The sequence below is a fragment of the Ochotona curzoniae genome, unplaced genomic scaffold, assembly GCF_017591425.1.
Source record: "Ochotona curzoniae isolate NIBS_2020 unplaced genomic scaffold, NIBS_Ocur_1.0 contig_2699, whole genome shotgun sequence".
Classification (NCBI taxonomy): Eukaryota; Metazoa; Chordata; class Mammalia; order Lagomorpha; family Ochotonidae; genus Ochotona; species Ochotona curzoniae.
In genome coordinates this window covers 3,825,845-3,844,904 of record NW_024465561.1, presented here as the reverse complement: position 1 = coordinate 3,844,904, position 19,060 = coordinate 3,825,845, and the positions used below count along the sequence as shown (strand labels likewise).

General features: G+C 52.9%; 1 protein-coding gene across 2 annotated transcripts in view; it reads left to right on the top strand.

Annotated features, from left to right (window-relative positions):
- Positions 1–19,060, top strand: part of RYR1 (ryanodine receptor 1) — a 102,630-nt gene that overhangs the window by 19,862 nt on the left and 63,708 nt on the right. For both annotated transcript variants that reach the window (XM_040976367.1, XM_040976366.1), the window contains exons 19-36: positions 292–484; positions 1,064–1,280; positions 3,262–3,366; positions 3,497–3,600; positions 3,931–4,014; positions 4,993–5,300; positions 5,759–5,961; positions 6,672–6,846; positions 7,016–7,224; positions 9,893–10,287; positions 10,997–11,129; positions 11,896–12,056; positions 12,514–12,679; positions 14,905–14,991; positions 15,091–15,317; positions 16,532–17,144; positions 17,595–17,864; positions 18,180–18,380. In XM_040976367.1, the coding sequence (XP_040832301.1) occupies positions 292–484; positions 1,064–1,280; positions 3,262–3,366; positions 3,497–3,600; positions 3,931–4,014; positions 4,993–5,300; positions 5,759–5,961; positions 6,672–6,846; positions 7,016–7,224; positions 9,893–10,287; positions 10,997–11,129; positions 11,896–12,056; positions 12,514–12,679; positions 14,905–14,991; positions 15,091–15,317; positions 16,532–17,144; positions 17,595–17,864; positions 18,180–18,380 (3,851 nt within the window). The remainder of the gene's footprint in view (positions 1–291; positions 485–1,063; positions 1,281–3,261; positions 3,367–3,496; positions 3,601–3,930; positions 4,015–4,992; positions 5,301–5,758; positions 5,962–6,671; positions 6,847–7,015; positions 7,225–9,892; positions 10,288–10,996; positions 11,130–11,895; positions 12,057–12,513; positions 12,680–14,904; positions 14,992–15,090; positions 15,318–16,531; positions 17,145–17,594; positions 17,865–18,179; positions 18,381–19,060) is intronic.

Here is a 19,060-nt window from a genome sequence, read left to right as displayed (position 1 = left end):
CCTCTGACCCTGGAGATATCAGGAGACTCCCCAGGTCACAGTGATCTGTGATCTATTACTGCTGACCCCACAGGCTCCACAGTTCTAGCTCTGTGAGCTGACCCCATAGCTCTCAGGGTCCTCACCTCAGGGGACCCTTGACATCTGCTCCTGATTATGGTGTGTCAGGATACTCCCTGGGTTTGCAGGGCCGATCCCTGTGGGATCCTACAACAGCTGCCCCTGGGCTTTGAGATCATTGATTCGGTGAGCTCTCTGACCTGTGACCCTTCCCTACCTATCCTGATACAGGACACGTGGCACGTCCAGTGACTTCTCCTGGGCAGCACCTGCTGGCCCCCGAGGACGTGGTCAGCTGCTGCCTGGACCTCAGTGTCCCATCCATCTCCTTCCGCATCAATGGCTGCCCCGTGCAGGGTGTCTTTGAGGCCTTCAACCTCGACGGGCTCTTCTTTCCAGTTGTCAGCTTTTCCGCTGGTGTCAAGTGAGGACTTGCCCCTGCCCCTCTGTTGGTCCCCAGGCCTGCGACACTGTGACCCCAGGCAGTGTCCTTGTTCACTGCACCACCTCCTAGAGGCTGGGGCACAGCTCTCCCTAAGGATTCTTCTCAGCCCCGTGTCCTTCCAGTGACTTTCACGTGACCCTAGAATTTCACAATGATTTATAATGACCACAGGATCGCCTGCTGGTGCCACTATGGCCCAAGACCCTTTCAGTACCTGATGACCTTAGACTCGCTCACTGAGGCCGGAATCTGACCATGACCTAATGACCTTGGGTCCTCCTCTGACCAGCCCCTCCACCACTCGCGATCTCAGACTCCACCAATGACCCTGCTTTTCCAGTCACCTCTCCATGATGTCAGCATCTTCTGATGCCATTGCAGTAGGCCCAGTCCTCTCCCAGGGACCCCAAGGTCCCTGAATGTCCATTTAGGCGCATTTAGAGATAAATGCAGGCAACCTTAGGCCTCCCCAGCCTTGGGTCCCATCGCCACTGACTGCATCCCCCTGTCCTGCTGATGCCCCCTCTGCCACCACCTTTTTTTATTTTCCTCTTCCAGGGTGCGGTTCCTTCTCGGTGGCCGCCACGGTGAATTCAAGTTCCTCCCCCCACCTGGCTATGCCCCATGCCACGAGGCTGTGCTCCCTCGAGAGCGACTCCATCTGGAACCCATCAAGGAGTACCGACGGGAAGGGCCCCGGGGCCCCCACCTGGTGGGCCCCAGCCGCTGTCTCTCGCACACTGATTTTGTGCCCTGCCCTGTGGATACTGTCCAGGTACTGAATGCTCACTTAGTGATGCAAGCTGTCATAGGAGTCAAACAGGTGGGAGCTGAGCTGGAGCCTGGGAACTTTGATGTTTGTCAAATGGGGAGACTGAGGCACAGAGCAGGCACAGGACTCTCTCAAGTCAGTCTCAGGAGCTCTGCTTGCAGTGGCTTACAGAAAGGGCTGTTGGCGGCTGCACCACAGTCAAGAAAGGCAAGGCCCAGAGAGGTGATGCAACCTGTGCAAGTTGCTCAGGTGGTTTGATTTCAAAGCCTGTGGTTCCACCTGGGCATCTCTTATTGGGCATCTCTGCCAGGCTGGGCCTCTCCCACTCTGCCTATCCCAACCCGAACTCAACTCTGGCTGAAGTGGTCACTTGGGGAGTGAACCAATGGGTGGAAGATCTGTCTCTCCTTCTCTCTGTAAATCTGACTTTCCAATAAAAATAAATAAATCATTATAAAAGAATTATTTATTTGGGAGGCAGAGTTAGAGAGAGAGGGAGAGACTCTTCTACCATTGGCTCACTCCCCAAATGGTCACATTATCAGGAGCTGGGACAGCCTGAAACCAGGAGCCAGGAACTTCATCCGGGACTCCCACATGGTGGCAGCAGCCAAAGAACATGTGCCATCTTTTAGTGTTTTCCTAGGTGCATTAGCAGGGAGTTGGAGAAGTGGAAGAGCAGGGACTTGAACCAGTGCCTCTAGGGCATTCCAGCATCCCCAGGGCAGTGGTTTAGCATCCTACACCACAGTACCAGCCCCAGCTCCTATATAATTTTTTTTTGAGATTTATTTATTTATTTGAAAGCCAGAGTTACAGAAGTAGGAGAAGAGCCAGAGAGATCTATCAGCTGGTTTATTCCCAAATTAGCTACAATGACCAATACTGGGTTAGGTCAAAACTGGGAGCTCAGAACTCCACCCTCGTCTCCCACATGGGTGGCAGGAGTCTGCGTGTGTGGGCCATCTTCTGTTGCCTTCCCAGGAGCAGTAGCAGCGAGCTGCATTAGAAGTGGGGCAGCTGGGCGTGGCGCAGTAGCCTAGCAGCGTAAGTCCACACTTTGCAGGCGCTGGGATCCTATACGAGCACCAGTTTGTGTCCTGCTGCCCCACTTCCCATCCAGCTCCCTCCTTGAGGCCTGGGAAAGCAGTCAAGGACAGCCCAAAGCCTTGGGACCCTGCATCCGTGTGGGAGACCCGGAGGAGGCTCCTGGCTTCAGATCAGCTCAGCTCTGGTCTTTGTGGCCACTTGGGGAGTGAAACAACGGAAGATCTTCCTCTCTGTCTCTTCTGCTCTATGTATATCTGACTTTCCAATAAAAATAAATAAATCTTTTAAAAAAAAGAAGTGGGGCGGCTGGTGCTTGAACTGGTGCTCACATGGGATGACAGTGTCATAAGCTACACACTGAGTGTGCTATAGCACAGCTCCAGGCCTGGTGTGCCGGGGTTTGACCATGACCCATGTAAGGCCAGGCGGTTGGGATTCCCCACTGGTGTCATTATGTCAGCACTCTGAAAGCTTCCGATTTGGAAATATTTTCGATTTTTTCAGTTTTGGATTTGGGATGTCCAATCTGTATAGTTTTGATTAGTTCACAAAAGTGATTTCGCAGAAGCCTTCTGAGGCAAGCAGGATGAGCCAAGCATCGTCAAGATGCTCGTGAGGAGAAAGAGACTCGTTCATCCATCCGTCAGATGGTTCCTGACCTGCCGCTCTGTGTCTGGGCTGAGGACTATGCAGAGGCTGGGGCAGCGCCAGGCCACAGGGAGACAGACCCCTCCCCAAGGGACACTTTGATTTTGATGATCCGACTCCCCATTCACCTGGGTGGCAACTCTGGAGCTAAGAGGAGGGGCAGGGAGCAGGGCCATGGAATGTCAGGGAAGGGCTCTGGGAGTCCTCTCCAGTCTTCGTTCATGTTCCTGGGCTAAGGAGTCATGGTGGACACGCTGGGGGACTCAGGACTGTCTCCTGCCCCCAGATTGTTCTGCCTCCCCACCTGGAGCGCATCCGTGAGAAGCTGGCAGAGAACATCCATGAGCTCTGGGCTCTGACGCGCATCGAGCAAGGCTGGACATATGGCCCGGTAAGCTGCTCCCAGCAGCGGGAGGGAGAGGGAAAAGTGAGGGTGCTCATGGGTGGGAGGGGCCTTGGGGAGCCAGGGTTGGAGGTCAAGGGTCACAGTGGTCCGGGAGTTGACCGTTGGGTTTCTGCAGGTTCGGGATGACAACAAGAGGCTGCACCCGTGTCTCGTGGATTTCCACAGCCTCCCGGAGCCCGAGAGGAATTACAACCTGCAGATGTCGGGCGAGACACTCAAGTGAGGGAGCGGAGGCTGGGTTCACTGTGGGGTGACTGGGGAGTGGGCCTGAGAGTGAGTGAAGCACACAGGCAGGGAGTGGAAGAAACAGATGGAGGTGAGAGAGATGTTGACATGAGAAAGGCTGGTGTGGAGAGACGGGGCGCGCGGAGAGAGCTGCAGGCTGCGAGAAATGGAGTTAGAGATACAGAGACAAACGCATAGACAGACCTAAAGGAGGCAGAGGCTGAGTGAGCCAGTGACAGGGACACCCAGGCAGGGGGAGCTAGTGAGAGGTCCAAGGACAGACAGCCGTGCTCCGTGGGAATGACTGTCTCCCCGGACCCCCAGGACATTGCTGGCGCTGGGCTGCCACGTGGGCATGGCCGATGAGAAGGCGGAAGACAACTTGAGGAAGACGAAGCTCCCCAAGACGTGAGTGTGCCGTCAGGAACGGGGGCAGGGGGATCTGGGGATGCCACGGGGCTTTATGGGGAGGCCGTGGTTAGGGACGTAGAGGCCAGAGCCGTGAGGTGAGGGCCATAGGGTAAAGGTTCAGAGTTCTGGGGTCAGAGATGAGTTTAGGGGTTCCAAAGAAAGACAGACAGAGCAAAGCATGGAATTCAGGGGAGGGTTGGCCCTGAGAAAGCAGAGGTAACAGGTATAGGTTAGAGATAAGGGACCCCGGGGAAAAGCAAAAATCTGTAGCTTGGGCCTGGCAGCGTGGCCTAGCAGCTAAGGTCCTCACCTTGAATGCACCGGGATCCCATATGGGCGCCTGTTCTAATCCCGGCAGCTCCACTTCCCATCCAGCTCCCTGCTTGTGGCCTGGGAGAGCAGTAGAGGACGGCCCAATGCTTTGGGACCCTGCACCTGTGTGGGAGATCAGGAAGGAAGTTCCTGGCTCCTGGCTTCGGATCGGCGCAGCACCGGCTGTTGCGGTCACTTGGGGAGTGAATCAACGGACGGAAGATCTTCCTGTCTGTCTCTCCTCCTTTCTGTATATCTGACTTTGTAATAAAAATAAATCTTAAAAAAAAAAACTCCGTAGGTTGCTGGAGTTCTAAGTGAAATCTAAGTGAAAGAACCTAGAATTATACGTGAGAGGTTAGAGGTCCTGAAGTCAGACACTCAAATCCAGGAGGTTGAGTTCAGGGTCTGCACTTCAAAGCTAAAGGTGAAAGATCAGAGTCTCAAGGTTAAATGTAAGGTTCCCAAAGTCAAACTGAAGAAGGCACAGAGACCAGAGGTCAGTGGAGCCAAAACCCTCGATAGGGTCACAGGATCCTGGGGTCAGGGGTCAGAGAACTCAAACTGTGATATGAGAGAAAGCTCAGGGGCCTCATAGCAGAGTCCAGAAGCAGAGCTGAGAGTCTTACCCAACAATCCCTGCCTCCCCTGCCACTCCAACAGGTATATGATGAGCAATGGATACAAGCCAGCCCCGCTGGACTTGAGCCACGTGCGGTTGACGCCTGCCCAGACCACGCTGGTGGACCGGCTGGCAGAGAACGGGCACAATGTGTGGGCACGAGACCGTGTGGCCCAAGGCTGGAGCTACAGCGCCGTGCAGGACATCCCAGCTCGCCGGAACCCCCGTCTTGTGCCCTACCGCCTGCTAGATGAGGCCACCAAACGCAGCAACCGGGACAGCCTCTGCCAGGCTGTGCGCACCCTGCTGGGCTATGGCTACAACATCGAGCCACCTGACCAGGAGCCCAGTGAGCACTGCCCCGCCCTGGCCCATCTTACCCCTGCCCTCTGGACCATAGCTGTAAAATGAAGCCACCTGACCAAGGGAACAGAGACCTCTAGCCCCAACCCTAAGCCTGACCTCTAACCCTTCCTTGACTTTCAGTCCCAGCCGTAACCCCTAACTTTGTCCATGGTCCCCAACTCTTAATTCCTCAACCTTTGGCTTCAGTCCCTATTTCTATCCGTCTCTGACCCTGACTCTAACCCTATGATCCTGCTCTGAACCTTTGATTCTAGTCATCAACTTTAATCCCTCTAACTGACCTGAGGCGCCCAATTCTCCTCTGACCCCAAGAAGCCGTCTCCTGTTCCCCATCCCCCAACACTAAGGCCCTTGCCTTTTTGGATCTCTCCTGCTAACTTGTTGATGTTTTGGTTCTCACTTCCTGGCCAGTCTCTCTGACCCTGCCGGTTTCATTTGTAGGTCAGGTGGAGAACCAGTCTCGCTGGGATCGGGTGCGCATCTTCCGAGCAGAGAAATCCTATGCGGTGCAGAGTGGCCGCTGGTACTTTGAGTTCGAGGCTGTCACCACGGGCGAGATGCGAGTGGGCTGGGCCAGGCCTGAGCTGCGGCCTGACGTGGAGCTGGGAGCTGATGAGCTGGCCTATGTCTTCAACGGGCACCGCGTGGGTACCCCCTTGGATTCCATTCTGCCAGGCGCTGGACCTCAGTCTATCATCCCTGTATCTACTATCCCAGTCATCCATCCATTCCTCCCTTGACCTGCCCACACATTTGCCCATTCATCCATACATGTATTTATTCATCCACTCACCCACCTACTCACCCATCTGTTCTCTTATCCATCCATCCATCCATCCACCCATGTACCCACACATTCACACACTCATCCATTCATCCATCCATCCATGCATATACTTATGCTTTTTTCTTTCCTTCCTTCAACCAATGTACTCTCAATTTGCCATCCATTCTTCTACCGACCCATATATTCAACCGTTCATTCACCCAGAACATTGTCCTCCCATCAATTCTGAATGTTTACAGGGGACGGTGACAAGTTCATCTCCCTAGGAAACTTTGCTTGGGGCATGGGCTCACTCCCCACACACACTCTGGTGGTCTGCATCACTCCAGCCATGGCAACAGTAGAGAACCCAGATGGAATGGATGAGACACAGAGGCCAGTGGGGAGGGAGGTCCAAGGGCTGTGCCTGTAGCTTGGGGAGCAGACTGCAGGTGACTCCTCTTTTGTCCTCCTTGCCCTGATCCGGACATCTTGCATTGTGTCTTTAAGCACCCCCCTCCTTGCTTCTGTGTCTCTCCTTTTCTTTGCTTGTCTCTCCCCACACCACATCTCTGGGCCTCCCTATAGGGCCAGCGTTGGCACCTGGGCAGTGAACCATTTGGGCGTCCCTGGCAGTCAGGTGATGTTGTTGGCTGCATGATCGACCTCACTGAGAACACCATTATCTTCACCCTCAATGGCGAGGTCCTCATGTCTGACTCAGGCTCTGAAACCGCCTTCCGTGAGATTGAGATTGGAGACGGTACGGTTGAGACTCCTCTGTGCCCTTCGTGGTTTCTCTGCATCTCTCCCAACCCTGCACTAACCTTGTGCCCCTCACTCTCCTATGCTTTCCACAGTGCCTCCTGCCCTTGCCTGCCCCTGTCTTGCCCGACCACCCTAACCACTGCCCACCCCTTCCCTCCCATCAGGCTTCCTGCCCGTCTGTAGCTTGGGACCCGGACAAGTGGGTCACCTGAACCTGGGCCAGGATGTGAGCTCTCTGCGCTTCTTTGCCATCTGTGGCCTGCAGGAAGGCTTTGAGCCATTCGCCATCAACATGCAGCGCCCAGTCACCACATGGTTCAGCAAAAGCCTTCCTCAGTTTGAGCCTGTGCCCCCTGAGCATCCCCACTATGAGGTGAGGCCCAAGTTCACTTTTTTTATGTGCCCCTGTATTCTGTCCTTTCTCTTCTCTGGGTTTCTGCTTAACCTTCCGTGTTGGTCCACATATCAGGCAGGTGCGGATGTGGGCTCCTGAGCATAGCTTGTAAGTTCTAACATGGGCACATTTCTGAGCTCCACATGCCTCACCAATACCATGGAGGAAGGGAGATGGCTGAGAAACTGGGTGAAATGAACCCAAAGCAAATTTCTAGTCCTAATAGCCACGTGATCCTAGAATTAGATTTAAAGAAATATAGATCCTGGGTACATTATAGCACATTCTTTCCTGGATACTATCTCTGGTTTTTTTTTTTTTTTCTGCTCTAGTTTTTCTCTTTTTAGTGACTCTTCATCAATACAGTCATCTGAATTTTTGGACTTCAATATCTTTTCTTTTCCAAGCTTAACCTCAGGGTTAGACTCTGACCATAAATATCCAACAGGATCATCTTGTTTTCAGCCTGGGAAGGACTTGAACTCCCCATGGCTGTGCTTCAGCCAGCATGTTAGAATCAGATTTGGGGAGGGTCTCTCACCTGTGCTGTGATCTTGGGCACAGGACAATTCCCACTGGTAGCATTGTTGGTGAGAAGGCACATACTTCCTCTGTCCAAATTTATTGGAAAGTAGCTGGAGACACTGACTTTTACCCCCACATCCTCAGTGTGCTTTGATTTGGAACCAGGCTAGCCTCTGAGAGAATTGTAAAATAGGTCCAAATTAAACATTGATGACTACTCCTTAGCCACAGGTCATATTCCGTTTTTGCCAGTTGTCAGAATAATGAATTCCTAAGGCTTTTAGGGTGTAACTTTGGCAAGACCTGTTAATGACCCCTTTTATCTGGGCCAGAATCCAATGCCCAGCAGAGCGTGGTATCACCTAGTCATTCTCTCTTCAAGGTACAACATCCCTGAAGTATTCGTCTTTTGTGACACTGACTCTGTGACGTGGAGGGTCCCTAAGGTGGCTTTGTCTGCAGAGTCCTATTTGTATGTGTATGGAGCAGGGATTTCACAGCAGTCAGCCTGTGTCCTGCTGGGGGCATCATGTAGGTTTAGGCAAGTTGGACTCAACCAACTTTACCCAGAAATGTTTGGGGGAAAACTGCCTTTGTACTGAACACATACACGCTATTTTTTTCTTGTCACTATTCCCTAAACACTATAAATACAGCAACTATTTGCAGAGGATTTTTATTGTGTTAGTTGTTGTAAGTAACCTGGAGATGTGCACAGGTTATATGCCCATTCTATGTCTTTTTATAAAAGGGTCGTGAGCATCTGCGGATTTTGATGCGCTTGGTGGGTGGCAGTGGGCCTGGAACTGCTCCGCTGAGGGTACTGAGGGACACTGTCCTGATGGACTCTTTGATGGAGGCAGCTTCTGCAGGCTTTCTTCCCTGTAAAGTTACTGTTGTCCTCTATGTCATTAAAAAGAGTTTGTGGGGAGATATTTTAAGGCCAAGTAAAATTGAAAGAGTCTTAAGGAGGGGAAGGCCCTGCTTAGGTATAAGTTTTGGAAAGGTCTGTGTTGACAGTGAGTTAGAGGCAGGGGCAAGAAGAAACCCCAGAGAAGTGGTGGAGGTGGGACAGCATGGTACAGTCAGTGTGAGGCTCCTCACCACAAATATTGCCAGGAGAGGTTTCCAGCCCAGGGAACAAGTGCTATCAGCATCATGAATGGTTGGATCAAAATACAGGCGGCCAGGGCATGCATCTCACAGACTTGTAGTTTGGTGAAGTAAGCTAGAGCCAAAGAGAGCATGTGCTATAGGATTCCATTCACAGGAAGCTGGAGAGTACACAAAGCTAATAGGTCTACTTTGTGAAAGCCTGCTATACACTGTGCTTACAGTGTATGCAGTCTTCTGAGTGTTACTGTCCACAGCCAATAAGATTAGCAAACACCAATCCTTCTGGGCTGCTCTCCCAAGGAGGTCCAAGGCTGAACCTTTGTCTGTTCACTAGGGCAATGCACACTTCAGAGGTGCCACATAGGTGCCCAGTCAACCTCTGTGGGATGGGTGGATGATAGATGGATGGGTGAGTAGATAAATGGGTACATGGATGGATAGAGAGTGGGTGAGTGGATGAATGAAATGGAAGATGAGTAGATGGACAGATGAATGGGTGGGTGGATGGAAGGATAGATGGATGGATGGATGGATGAAAGGAAAGATGAGTAGATGGATGTACAGATGGACAGGAGAGTGGATGGATGGATGGATGGATGGATGGATGAACAGATGCATGCATGGATGAATGGGTTGGTGGAATATGAGTTGAGGCATGGATGGATGGGTGGATGGTTGGTTGGGTGGGAAGATGGATGGAAGGATGGATGGGTGGATGGAGCTAAGGTATTCATGGATGGATGGTCTGGTGTGGAATGAATCCTGTGTATAGAAATGTTTTGTAGGTTTCCTAGAGTGATTCCAATGTGTGGCAGGTGGTTGTGGTGGCTGAGGACTGAAAGCAAAACCTGGCCGAGCTCTGGTCTACCCAGAACTTCATGCTAGCAAAGGAAAGGTGTCAGTAATTGTCACACAGGTGCTCTAAGGCCCTACGGTGGCTCTATATGTAACCAGGGTGGGGACCAGTGACCCACCTGCAGGCTCGGTGCTCTACTTTTGCCCGCAGGTGGCACGCATGGATGGCACTGTGGACACACCCCCCTGCCTACGCCTGGCCCACCGCACTTGGGGCTCCCAGAACAGCCTGGTGGAGATGTTGTTCCTCCGCTTGAGTCTCCCAGTCCAGTTCCACCAGCACTTCCGGTGCACCGCGGGGGCCACGCCTCTGGCCCCTCCTGGCCTGCAGCCGCCAGCAGAGGATGAGGCCCGTGCAGCAGAACCAGACCCGGATTATGAAAACCTGCGCCGCTCAGCCGGGGGCTGGGGCGAGGCTGACGGAGGCAAGGAGGGAACTGCCAAGGAGGGGACAGCCGGAGGCACCCCGCAGCCTGGGGTGGAGGCCCAGACTGTGAGGGCGGAGAATGAAAAGGATGCCACAACTGAGAAGAATAAGAAGAGAGGGTGAGCCAGGGGAAGCTGGGGGCTGTTACCCAGTTAGGTGAGCTGAGGGGCCCCGTTTACTCCAAAGTAGAGACAGAAGGCTGAGGGATCCTATCACATTCCCTGGTGTCTCTGTGGAATGCTTCAGTTCTACTGAAGATATAAAATTGGGGCACCCCTGTTACCCTGTGGAGAGCTCTACTGTCCTTGGACCTTGCCTGGAATGCTCTACCAGTGGACTAACTTCAGGGCAGAGCATCAGCATGCATTAAATTGAAACTGAATCTTCTCCCATGTTTCCAGCAATGGTTTTCCATGAGACATGAACTCTATGTGCCTCAGGGAGTGTCTGAAAGTGATACAGCATTTTGGGGACCCAGGGGTTCTGCATGCTTTGCAGTATACTGGACAATGCCATACCATGGAGAGCAGTCCTCTCCCCACTACATTTAGCACTCATTTGGAAACACATGAGAGATGCTCATTTATGGGAACCACTGTATGTCCCAAAGGGGACCCCCATATTCCCAGAGAATGCTTTATATGTTGCTGAACCAGCACCCATGAGCAGCCCCTCTAGGAATTCCAGCCCCCTAGAGGCAAGGCTTTGGGCAGTAGAAGTGAGCTGTCGTTAGGATGGTTGTGGGGGCTGTGAAGGTTGAGGTGGGAGCGGGGCCAGGAACTGGACTGGAGAGCAAATTCTCATGCTAGCCTCTCCTCCCACCACCAGGTTCTTGTTCAAGGCCAAGAAAGCTGCCATGATGACCCAGCCCCCAGCCACCCCTGCTCTGCCCCGGCTCCCTCACGATGTGGTGCCTGCTGACAACCGTGACGACCCTGAGATCATCCTCAACACCACCACGGTGTGAACCCAGAGACCCTCAGAGAGCATGTGCACTTCCATATCCCCAAATGTCCAGTCACTGCCCATACCTGGGGACACCCCAGTGTACACTGGAGACCCACAAAATGCAGCACACACTGACTTAAGCCTTCAGACACTAGATCCAGAATAGCCATGGCCCAAGAGTAATGAAACACAGGAAAGTTGGCAGGCACCTCTTGTGACCCCCAGGGACCTCCCTACTCCAGGGGGTAGACCAGTGTAGACTGGGACCCAACATTCAGTTCACAAATATGAATGCCATATTAATATATTCCTGGGAATGAAGCTTCCCAATTATCCCAGCCTGGTTTTGAGCTTCCCAAAGTGTGGAATGTTTTGTGAGACTCACAATATGGTTGTTGAGATTGTGGGCCATCAAGGTACCGCTTGTGCAGGAGAGTTCCTTAGCAGTCAGTCGGGGATAAGAGCTGTGTCCGGCTGACAGGTGCCTGTGAGGTTCAGTGGCTTCCTGTGTGACAGGGAGCCTGAAACAGAAAGTGTTGTTGCTGATCATGGTGCTGTCACTTGGGGAGTGACCCAAACAAGGCAGTTTCACAAAATACCCTGAGGGTTCCCCAGCAGAGACAGAAGCAAACATGGCTGCAGGGGCCTCAGACTGGGGGGTGGGGGGTTCCTGTCAAACCCTCAGGGGGTCAAGAGAATCCAGGGGAACCAAATCTTAGTCCCAGAGACCCTATGACCCATGCCCCAGACTGACCCCCCATCTCTCTTTGTGTCCTCAGTACTATTACTCTGTGAGGGTCTTTGCTGGTCAGGAGCCCAGCTGCGTGTGGGTGGGCTGGGTCACCCCCGACTACCATCAACACGACATGAACTTTGACCTCAGCAAGGTCCGGGCAGTGACGGTGACCATGGGAGATGAACAAGGCAACGTCCATAGCAGGTGCCAGGGTGAGGTGGGTGGGGAGGTGGGAAGGCTGGAGTTGGGTATTTAGCAATGTTCTGGAAGAGGAGGAACCTGGCTAAGAGGTTTGCCTCCTCCCTTACGCCCCACCCTCCCCTCCCTCTTGCTGATCACTTTCCTTCAGTCGCTTCTTCTGCCACCTCCTTCTCCATCTTCATCTCTTCCTTCCCTTTCATCTCCTCCTCGTCCTCCTACATGCCCTCCTTTCTCTTCTCTATCCTGCTCCCTGTCCTTATCCTCCTTCCAGGCCTCCCTACCAACTTCAAGGAGTTCTGGCTCCACTATCTCAGGGTCTGCGGGATGGGGTTCAGTGGTCAGGTCTGCAGGTGGGGGAGATCTGGGGGTGAGGCTCTGAAGTCAGTGTGTTCTGGGAGCTTGGGGAAGGAGGTGTTGAGTTCCCAAGGATCTGAGCAGTGGCTTCCTCTGTCTCCTCCAGCCTCAAGTGTAGCAACTGCTACATGGTGTGGGGAGGGGACTTCGTGAGCCCCGGCCAGCAGGGCCGGATCAGCCACACAGACCTTGTCATTGGCTGCCTGGTGGACTTGGCTACTGGCTTAATGACCTTCACGGCCAATGGCAAAGAGAGCAACACCTTTTTCCAGGTGAGTCCAGCCTAAGTGACTTCTAGGAGCACTGCAGGACAACCTTTCCAAGGTACCTTTCAGCCAGCCCCAGGAGAGGTAGGACGCAGACAGCTGCTAGCAGGAGCGTTCCTTACATGGAGGCCCAGGAGCAAGGAGGAGCCTGCACAGCTTTGATCTTAGAGGGAGGTCCAGATGGATCCCTTCTGGGGCTGGGTGACATGGGTCACCACCTATTCACCCATCAGGGAACACTTTGGATGGGATGGACCACAATCCAAAGGTGGGTTTTGCCTTTTTCAACATTTTATTACGGGAAAAAAAAAATTCCAAACGCATACCAAAATCAAGGGGAATGTTTAATGAATGCTCACATGCCCACCACCCACAATCTATCATCAATGTTTGCTGCCCTGGGTTTAACATGCATTTACCCATCTACCTATCATTAATGCATTTAAGTTGGGTTTTCTAAACCTTCCTTTATTTTGAACCAGGAAGTAAAAAAAAAAAAAAACAACATAACAATGGGTTGGAACCATGAGTGGCTTAGTAGGCACCTGCAGCCATTCCTGTTTCATCTTGATGCCCACTTCCCTCCGCACCTATGATGGTGAGGGAAATTGAAAACATTGTATTTTTAAAATCTCCTTTCAGTATGTCTGTTTAAAAGATAAGGAATATTTTTAAAAGCGTAATCACAATACCACTTCAAAAAGCCCCAAGCCCAGTCGTCCCTAAATGTTATCAGATGCCCAACCTGTGTTCACGTTTCTCTGGTGTTCTCAAAAACATCTGTTTACCATTTCCTTGTTGGGGTTGGAATCTAAGTCAGATCATGTATTTTAATTTAGTGCTATGTCACTTCAGCCTCTTTTTTAAAAAATTTATTTAAAAGGCAGAGGCATGGAGAATGAGACATACAGAGAGGCAGATCTTCCATCCGTTGGTGTCCTCCCTAAATACTCTCAAGAGCTGAGGCTGGGCCAGGCCAAAGCCAGGAGCCAAGAACCCAATCCAGGTCTCCCCGGGTGGGGGACGGAGGAGTGACCAGGGCTTGCCAGGGTGCTCATTAGCATTGGAAGTGGAGGAAGGGCTCCAAGTCAGACAAAAATTGTGTCTTAACTGTGTGTAAAACACTTGCCCAAGTCTCTTTTCATATAAAGGCTTCCCAACCCACCTCTTCATGTTCCCCATTTTGTGTTTGTTAAAGGAACAAGGCCACATGTGAGCCCTGGGGCACTTTACTTCTCCAAGTGTGACCCCCCCCAGACTAGCAGGATCAACCTCACCTGGCAGTGTTAGAAATTGTGGCCCTGGTACAATTGGCTAAATCTTCACCTTGCATGCGCCACGATTCCATATGGGAGCTGGTTCATGTTCCATCTGCTCTACTTCTCACCCAGCTCCCTGCTGATGGCCTGGGAAAGCAGTGGACAGTGGCCCAGAGCCTTGACACTCTGCACCTGCATGGGAGATCAGAAGAAGCACCTGACTTTTAGATTGGCTCAATCCTGGCTATTGTGGCCACTTAGGGAGTGAACCGGCAGATGGAAGATGTTTCTGCCTCTCCTTGTAAATCTGCGTTTCCAATAAAAATAAATAAATGCTGAAAAAAAAAAAGAAAGAAAGAGAAATGAAGAATCTTAGGATCCTCCCCAGTCTTGCTGAAGTGGGCTCTGCTTTGTCCCAAGATTGCAGAGGAACCGTGTGTACAGTACCAGCTGGAGCATGCTGGCCCAGTGGCTCCCAGTCCTGGTGTGGCTGGGAACCTCTGTGGTGCCACTGGACAGTTGCTGGGTCCCCTGGGTTTTCTATAGACCAAGGGTTGGGTCCCACAGTGCCGTGAGCTTCAGCTTTGACCTTGGCAAATTGGTTGCACAAGTAGTGGTGGTGCCTCATGTTGATGCAGGCTGATGGCATGGGATCCTGTGGACGGGAGCTGGGAGAGGGAAGAACAGCACTCGGGAGGCATTTTCTGGGTTTCCAAGGAGGGATGTGCTTGGGAGAGAGGTGGGAAAGGCATTCCTGATGGGGGACATGACAGACAAAAAGACCAAGATGACAGGTGGCACTTCTGGGGAAGTTGGGGAGGTCAGCTTGGGTGGATCTCAGGAGAGATGGCCGAAAGCTGATCTCAGAGCCATCCGATGCCCCAGTGTGGCTCTGCAGGGTCTGTCTCCACCATTGAGGAGGTCCAAGCCTACACTCCTTCCTGCTCCCTCACCTGGCTTTCTCTCCACCAGGTGGAGCCCAACACAAAGCTCTTTCCTGCTGTCTTTGTCCTGCCCACTCACCAGAATGTCATTCAGTTTGAGCTGGGAAAGCAGAAGGTGAGAGTTCGATGTTGGGAAAGTGGGACAGGGAGGTCTTCCTGGAAGTGGAGGAGGTGAGGAATCCTGACCCCAACGCGTGACCCTCCATGCCCGCAGAACATCATGCCGCTGTCAGCCGCCATGTTCCTGAGTGAGCGCAAGAACCCGGCGCCACAGTGCCCACCACGGCTGGAGGTGCAGATGCTGATGCCCGTCTCCTGGAGCCGCATGCCCAACCACTTCCTGCAGGTGGATACTCGCCGTGCTGGCGAGCGCCTTGGCTGGGCGGTACAGTGCCAGGAGCCCTTGACCATGATGGCGCTACACATCCCGGAGGAGAACCGGTTAGGGCCCTCCCCACTCCACAGGAGGAAGGGTGGGGAGGGAGGAGCCAGTGCTGCACCACAAACCTTCTAGGATAGGGCAGCCACTCAGTGCCTCCCCGTATCACAACCCTGGGGTTCCAGACCACCTCAGGGGACCCAGGTTCAATTCAGAAGTCCCCATAAAAGGCAGAAGACCCTTTTATGGGTCAATAACCATTTGAAAATGTGTGACATCATTCACAACTTAAATATGAGCCTACTCTTGATTTATTGGAGTCTGAGTTCTGCCTGTGGTGACCTTGGCAGAGCCAGACCAAATGCTTTAATGGGCTTTATACGGCTTATGAGCTGGACATTCCCCACCCCGCCCCAGATAATACCCCAGGCTTCAGATCCACCTTGAGGAGCCCAGCCACCACTCTGGGGATTCCAGGACATTATCCAGAGGCTGGGGTGCACCTGGGGAGACCCGAGACATGGCCCATGGAGATCTCAGACCCACTCCATGGACCCTCCCCCCACCCCCAGACACACACACAGGGCTACACCTGTGCTGGCATGGATGCCAGAAACGCTCTTCAGGACTCCTAACAGGCATCTGGGTTTTCATACTTTCCTTCATCCATTTGTTTGACAAATAGCTCTGTGCCCTTCACAAGCAATCAGCAGCACTCCAGGCTGGTGACACTAGGCCTTGGTGAAATGACATTCCAGCATGTTCACACAGGATATAGGGGTACTCAGACCTGTTCAGGGTGCCCCAGGCATACCCATGTATTTATTGAGCATTTACTACATGCTAGGCCTTGTGTTTGTTTTAATTAATTGTAGACCCTGTTTTAGATGCAGAAAATGCAGCAAATAAAACAGGCAGGTATACCCTGTTCTGGTGGAAATAGCCATCTAGTGATGTTCAGACATAACCTGGGGACTTGGACATACCCAGGAGGGGACAAGTCCAGCTTGAGGACCCCAGTGGCACATCGGGATCACCACACCTCTGCATCCCAGATGTACCCCCAGAAAGTCTCCCAGACTTTCGAGAGACTCCCTGAACCATCGAAAGTCACAATTCTCTAGCCCTCTCAGAGCCTTGGCCCTGCCGGAGCCCCAGGGGCCCTGTTCCACCCAACGAGACTTACCTAAGCATGGCATTGCCTCTCTGTCATCCCTCGCTCGTCTTCCACCTCCTCTAACCGCCATGTCTCTGAATTTCCCCATCTTTGCTGCAGGTGCATGGACATCCTGGAGTTGTCCGAGCGCCTAGACCTGCAGCGTTTCCATTCGCACACCCTCCGCTTGTATCGCGCCGTGTGCGCCCTGGGCAACAACCGCGTAGCGCATGCTCTGTGCAGCCACGTGGACCAGGCGCAGCTGCTGCACGCCCTGGAGGATGCGCACCTGCCCGGGCCCCTGCGTGCAGGCTACTACGACCTCCTCATCAGCATCCACCTGGAGAGTGCCTGCCGCAGCCGCCGCTCCATGCTCTCCGAGTACATCGTGCCCCTCACACCGGAGACCCGCGCCATCACGCTTTTCCCCCCTGGACGGAAGGCAGAAAACGGGGCCCGCCGCCACGGCCTGCCTGGCGTGGGAGTCACCACCTCGCTGAGGCCTCCACACCATTTCTCTCCTCCGTGTTTCGTGGCCGCCCTGCCAGCTGCGGGGGTCGCAGAAGCCCCTGCCCGCCTCAGCCCTGCCATCCCTCTGGAGGCCCTGCGGGACAAGGCGCTGAGAATGCTGGGGGAGGCCGTGCGCGACGGTGGGCAGCACGCCCGCGACCCCGTCGGGGGCTCCGTGGAGTTTCAGTTCGTGCCGGTGCTCAAGCTTGTGTCTACACTGCTGGTATAGGCTTCCTTCTGTCCTTCTGATCTTCCACATTGTGAACAATCCCACCCACATCCTTATCACCCTCTTCATACACTCAACTACCCATGCATCCTCCATCCTTCCATTCACTTTTCATCTTCCCATCATTTATCACCTTGCCTTCTGCCCACTCATCTATCTTTTATTCATATGTTAATACCCCTTCCCTTCTTCCCGTCCATCCAAGCAGTGAGCAATCACTCAATAGTCCATCCATCACTCATCTCTGCCTCCATCCTTTGCCCTGTGTGGGTGAGGCACAGGGTGTGGAACTGGGGGAGATGAAGAAGGTGGATAGCAAGGTGGCAGATGCTATCCCTGCCTGTGAGAGGAACACCCCCTCCTCACCCAGGAGGTGAAGCAGGTCTGGGGAGACAGGTGTGTGGATGTGGAGGCCGCAGTGAGGACCCAGGCTTTGTCCTGCAGGTGATGGGCGTCTTTGGTGATGAGGATGTGAAGCAGATCTTAAAGATGATTGAACCTGAAGTTTTCAAGGAGGAAGAAGAGGAAGAAGAGGAGGAGGAAGAAGAGGAGGAAGAAGAGGATGAAGAGGAAAAGGAAGAGGATGAGGAGGAAGAGGAACAGGAAAAGGAAGATGATGAAAAGGAGGATGAGGAGGCAGCAGAAGGGGAAAAAGAAGAAGGCTTGGAGGAGGGGCTGCTCCAAATGAAGCTGCCAGAGTCTGTGAAGTTACAGGTAGGTTCGGGTCTCCCTGTTTTCCGGCTTCATGTGTCTGGACTGGGAAATGCAGGGTCTGGAACTGGTGCTAAGGCAGTGGGAGCTGTGAAGAGGTCCATGGCAGTGGAGTGATGCCAAATGGGATTGATCACTCTGGTTTCATGAAAGATGAGACCCAAAGCATGTTAACTTAAGTCCTAAAGCTCCCCAGCAGAAAATGATGGTGGTGGAGTGTGTGTGGGGCTGTGAGGAGGGGAAGTGAGGTGATGAGGTTCAAGGATGATTCTGAGACCTCACTCCCATCCTTCCTGCTGCATCCCTGTCCTCCCACAGATGTGCCATCTCCTCGAGTATTTCTGTGACCAGGAGTTGCAGCATCGTGTGGAGTCCCTGGCTGCCTTCGCTGAGCGCTATGTGGACAAGCTCCAGGCCAATCAGCGGAGCCGCTACCACCTCCTGATGAAAGCCTTCACCATGAGTGCTGCTGAGACTGCGAGGCGCACTCGCGAGTTCCGTTCCCCACCCCAGGAGCAGGTCCTCTGACCCCCAACCCTGGTCTCACTGCCTAACCCCACCCTCAGGGTCTCTCCAATTCCCATGAGTAGTGACCCTCAACCTCTGACCCCATGCTTGGCTTTTGGCCATACTGATACTGTTTCCTCTAACACACCTCTTACCCACATATCTCTCTCTGAGCGAGTCTGACCCATGAATCATGTCAGACTGTTCTGACCCCCTTCACACCTCTACCCTGGTCTCTCAGAGATTTTTTTTAAAAGATTTATTATTTGTCACTGGAAAGACAGATTTCCAGAGAGAAGGAGGGACAGAGAAAGATCTTCCATCCACTGGTTCACTACCCAAATGGCTGTATGGCTAGATCTGCACAGATCCAAACTTGGGAGCCAGGAACTTCTTTGGGTCTCCCACATGGGTACAGGGTTCCATGCCTTTCAGCCATCCTCTACTGCATTCCCAGGCCACAAGCAGGGAGCTGGAAAGTAAGTAGAGTAGCCAGGACACAAACCAGGGTCCATGTGAGATCCCAGTGCTTGCAAGGCGAGGATTAGCCAATTGAGCCATCACCCTGGGCCCTTTCCAGGAATTCTTCATATTTGCATGACCTTAGACAAGGACCTACAATAGGATCTTTGAACTTTGACCTCAGAAGTTCCCACTGAGGTCTGAAACGCTCTTTCTACCTTTTGACCGGC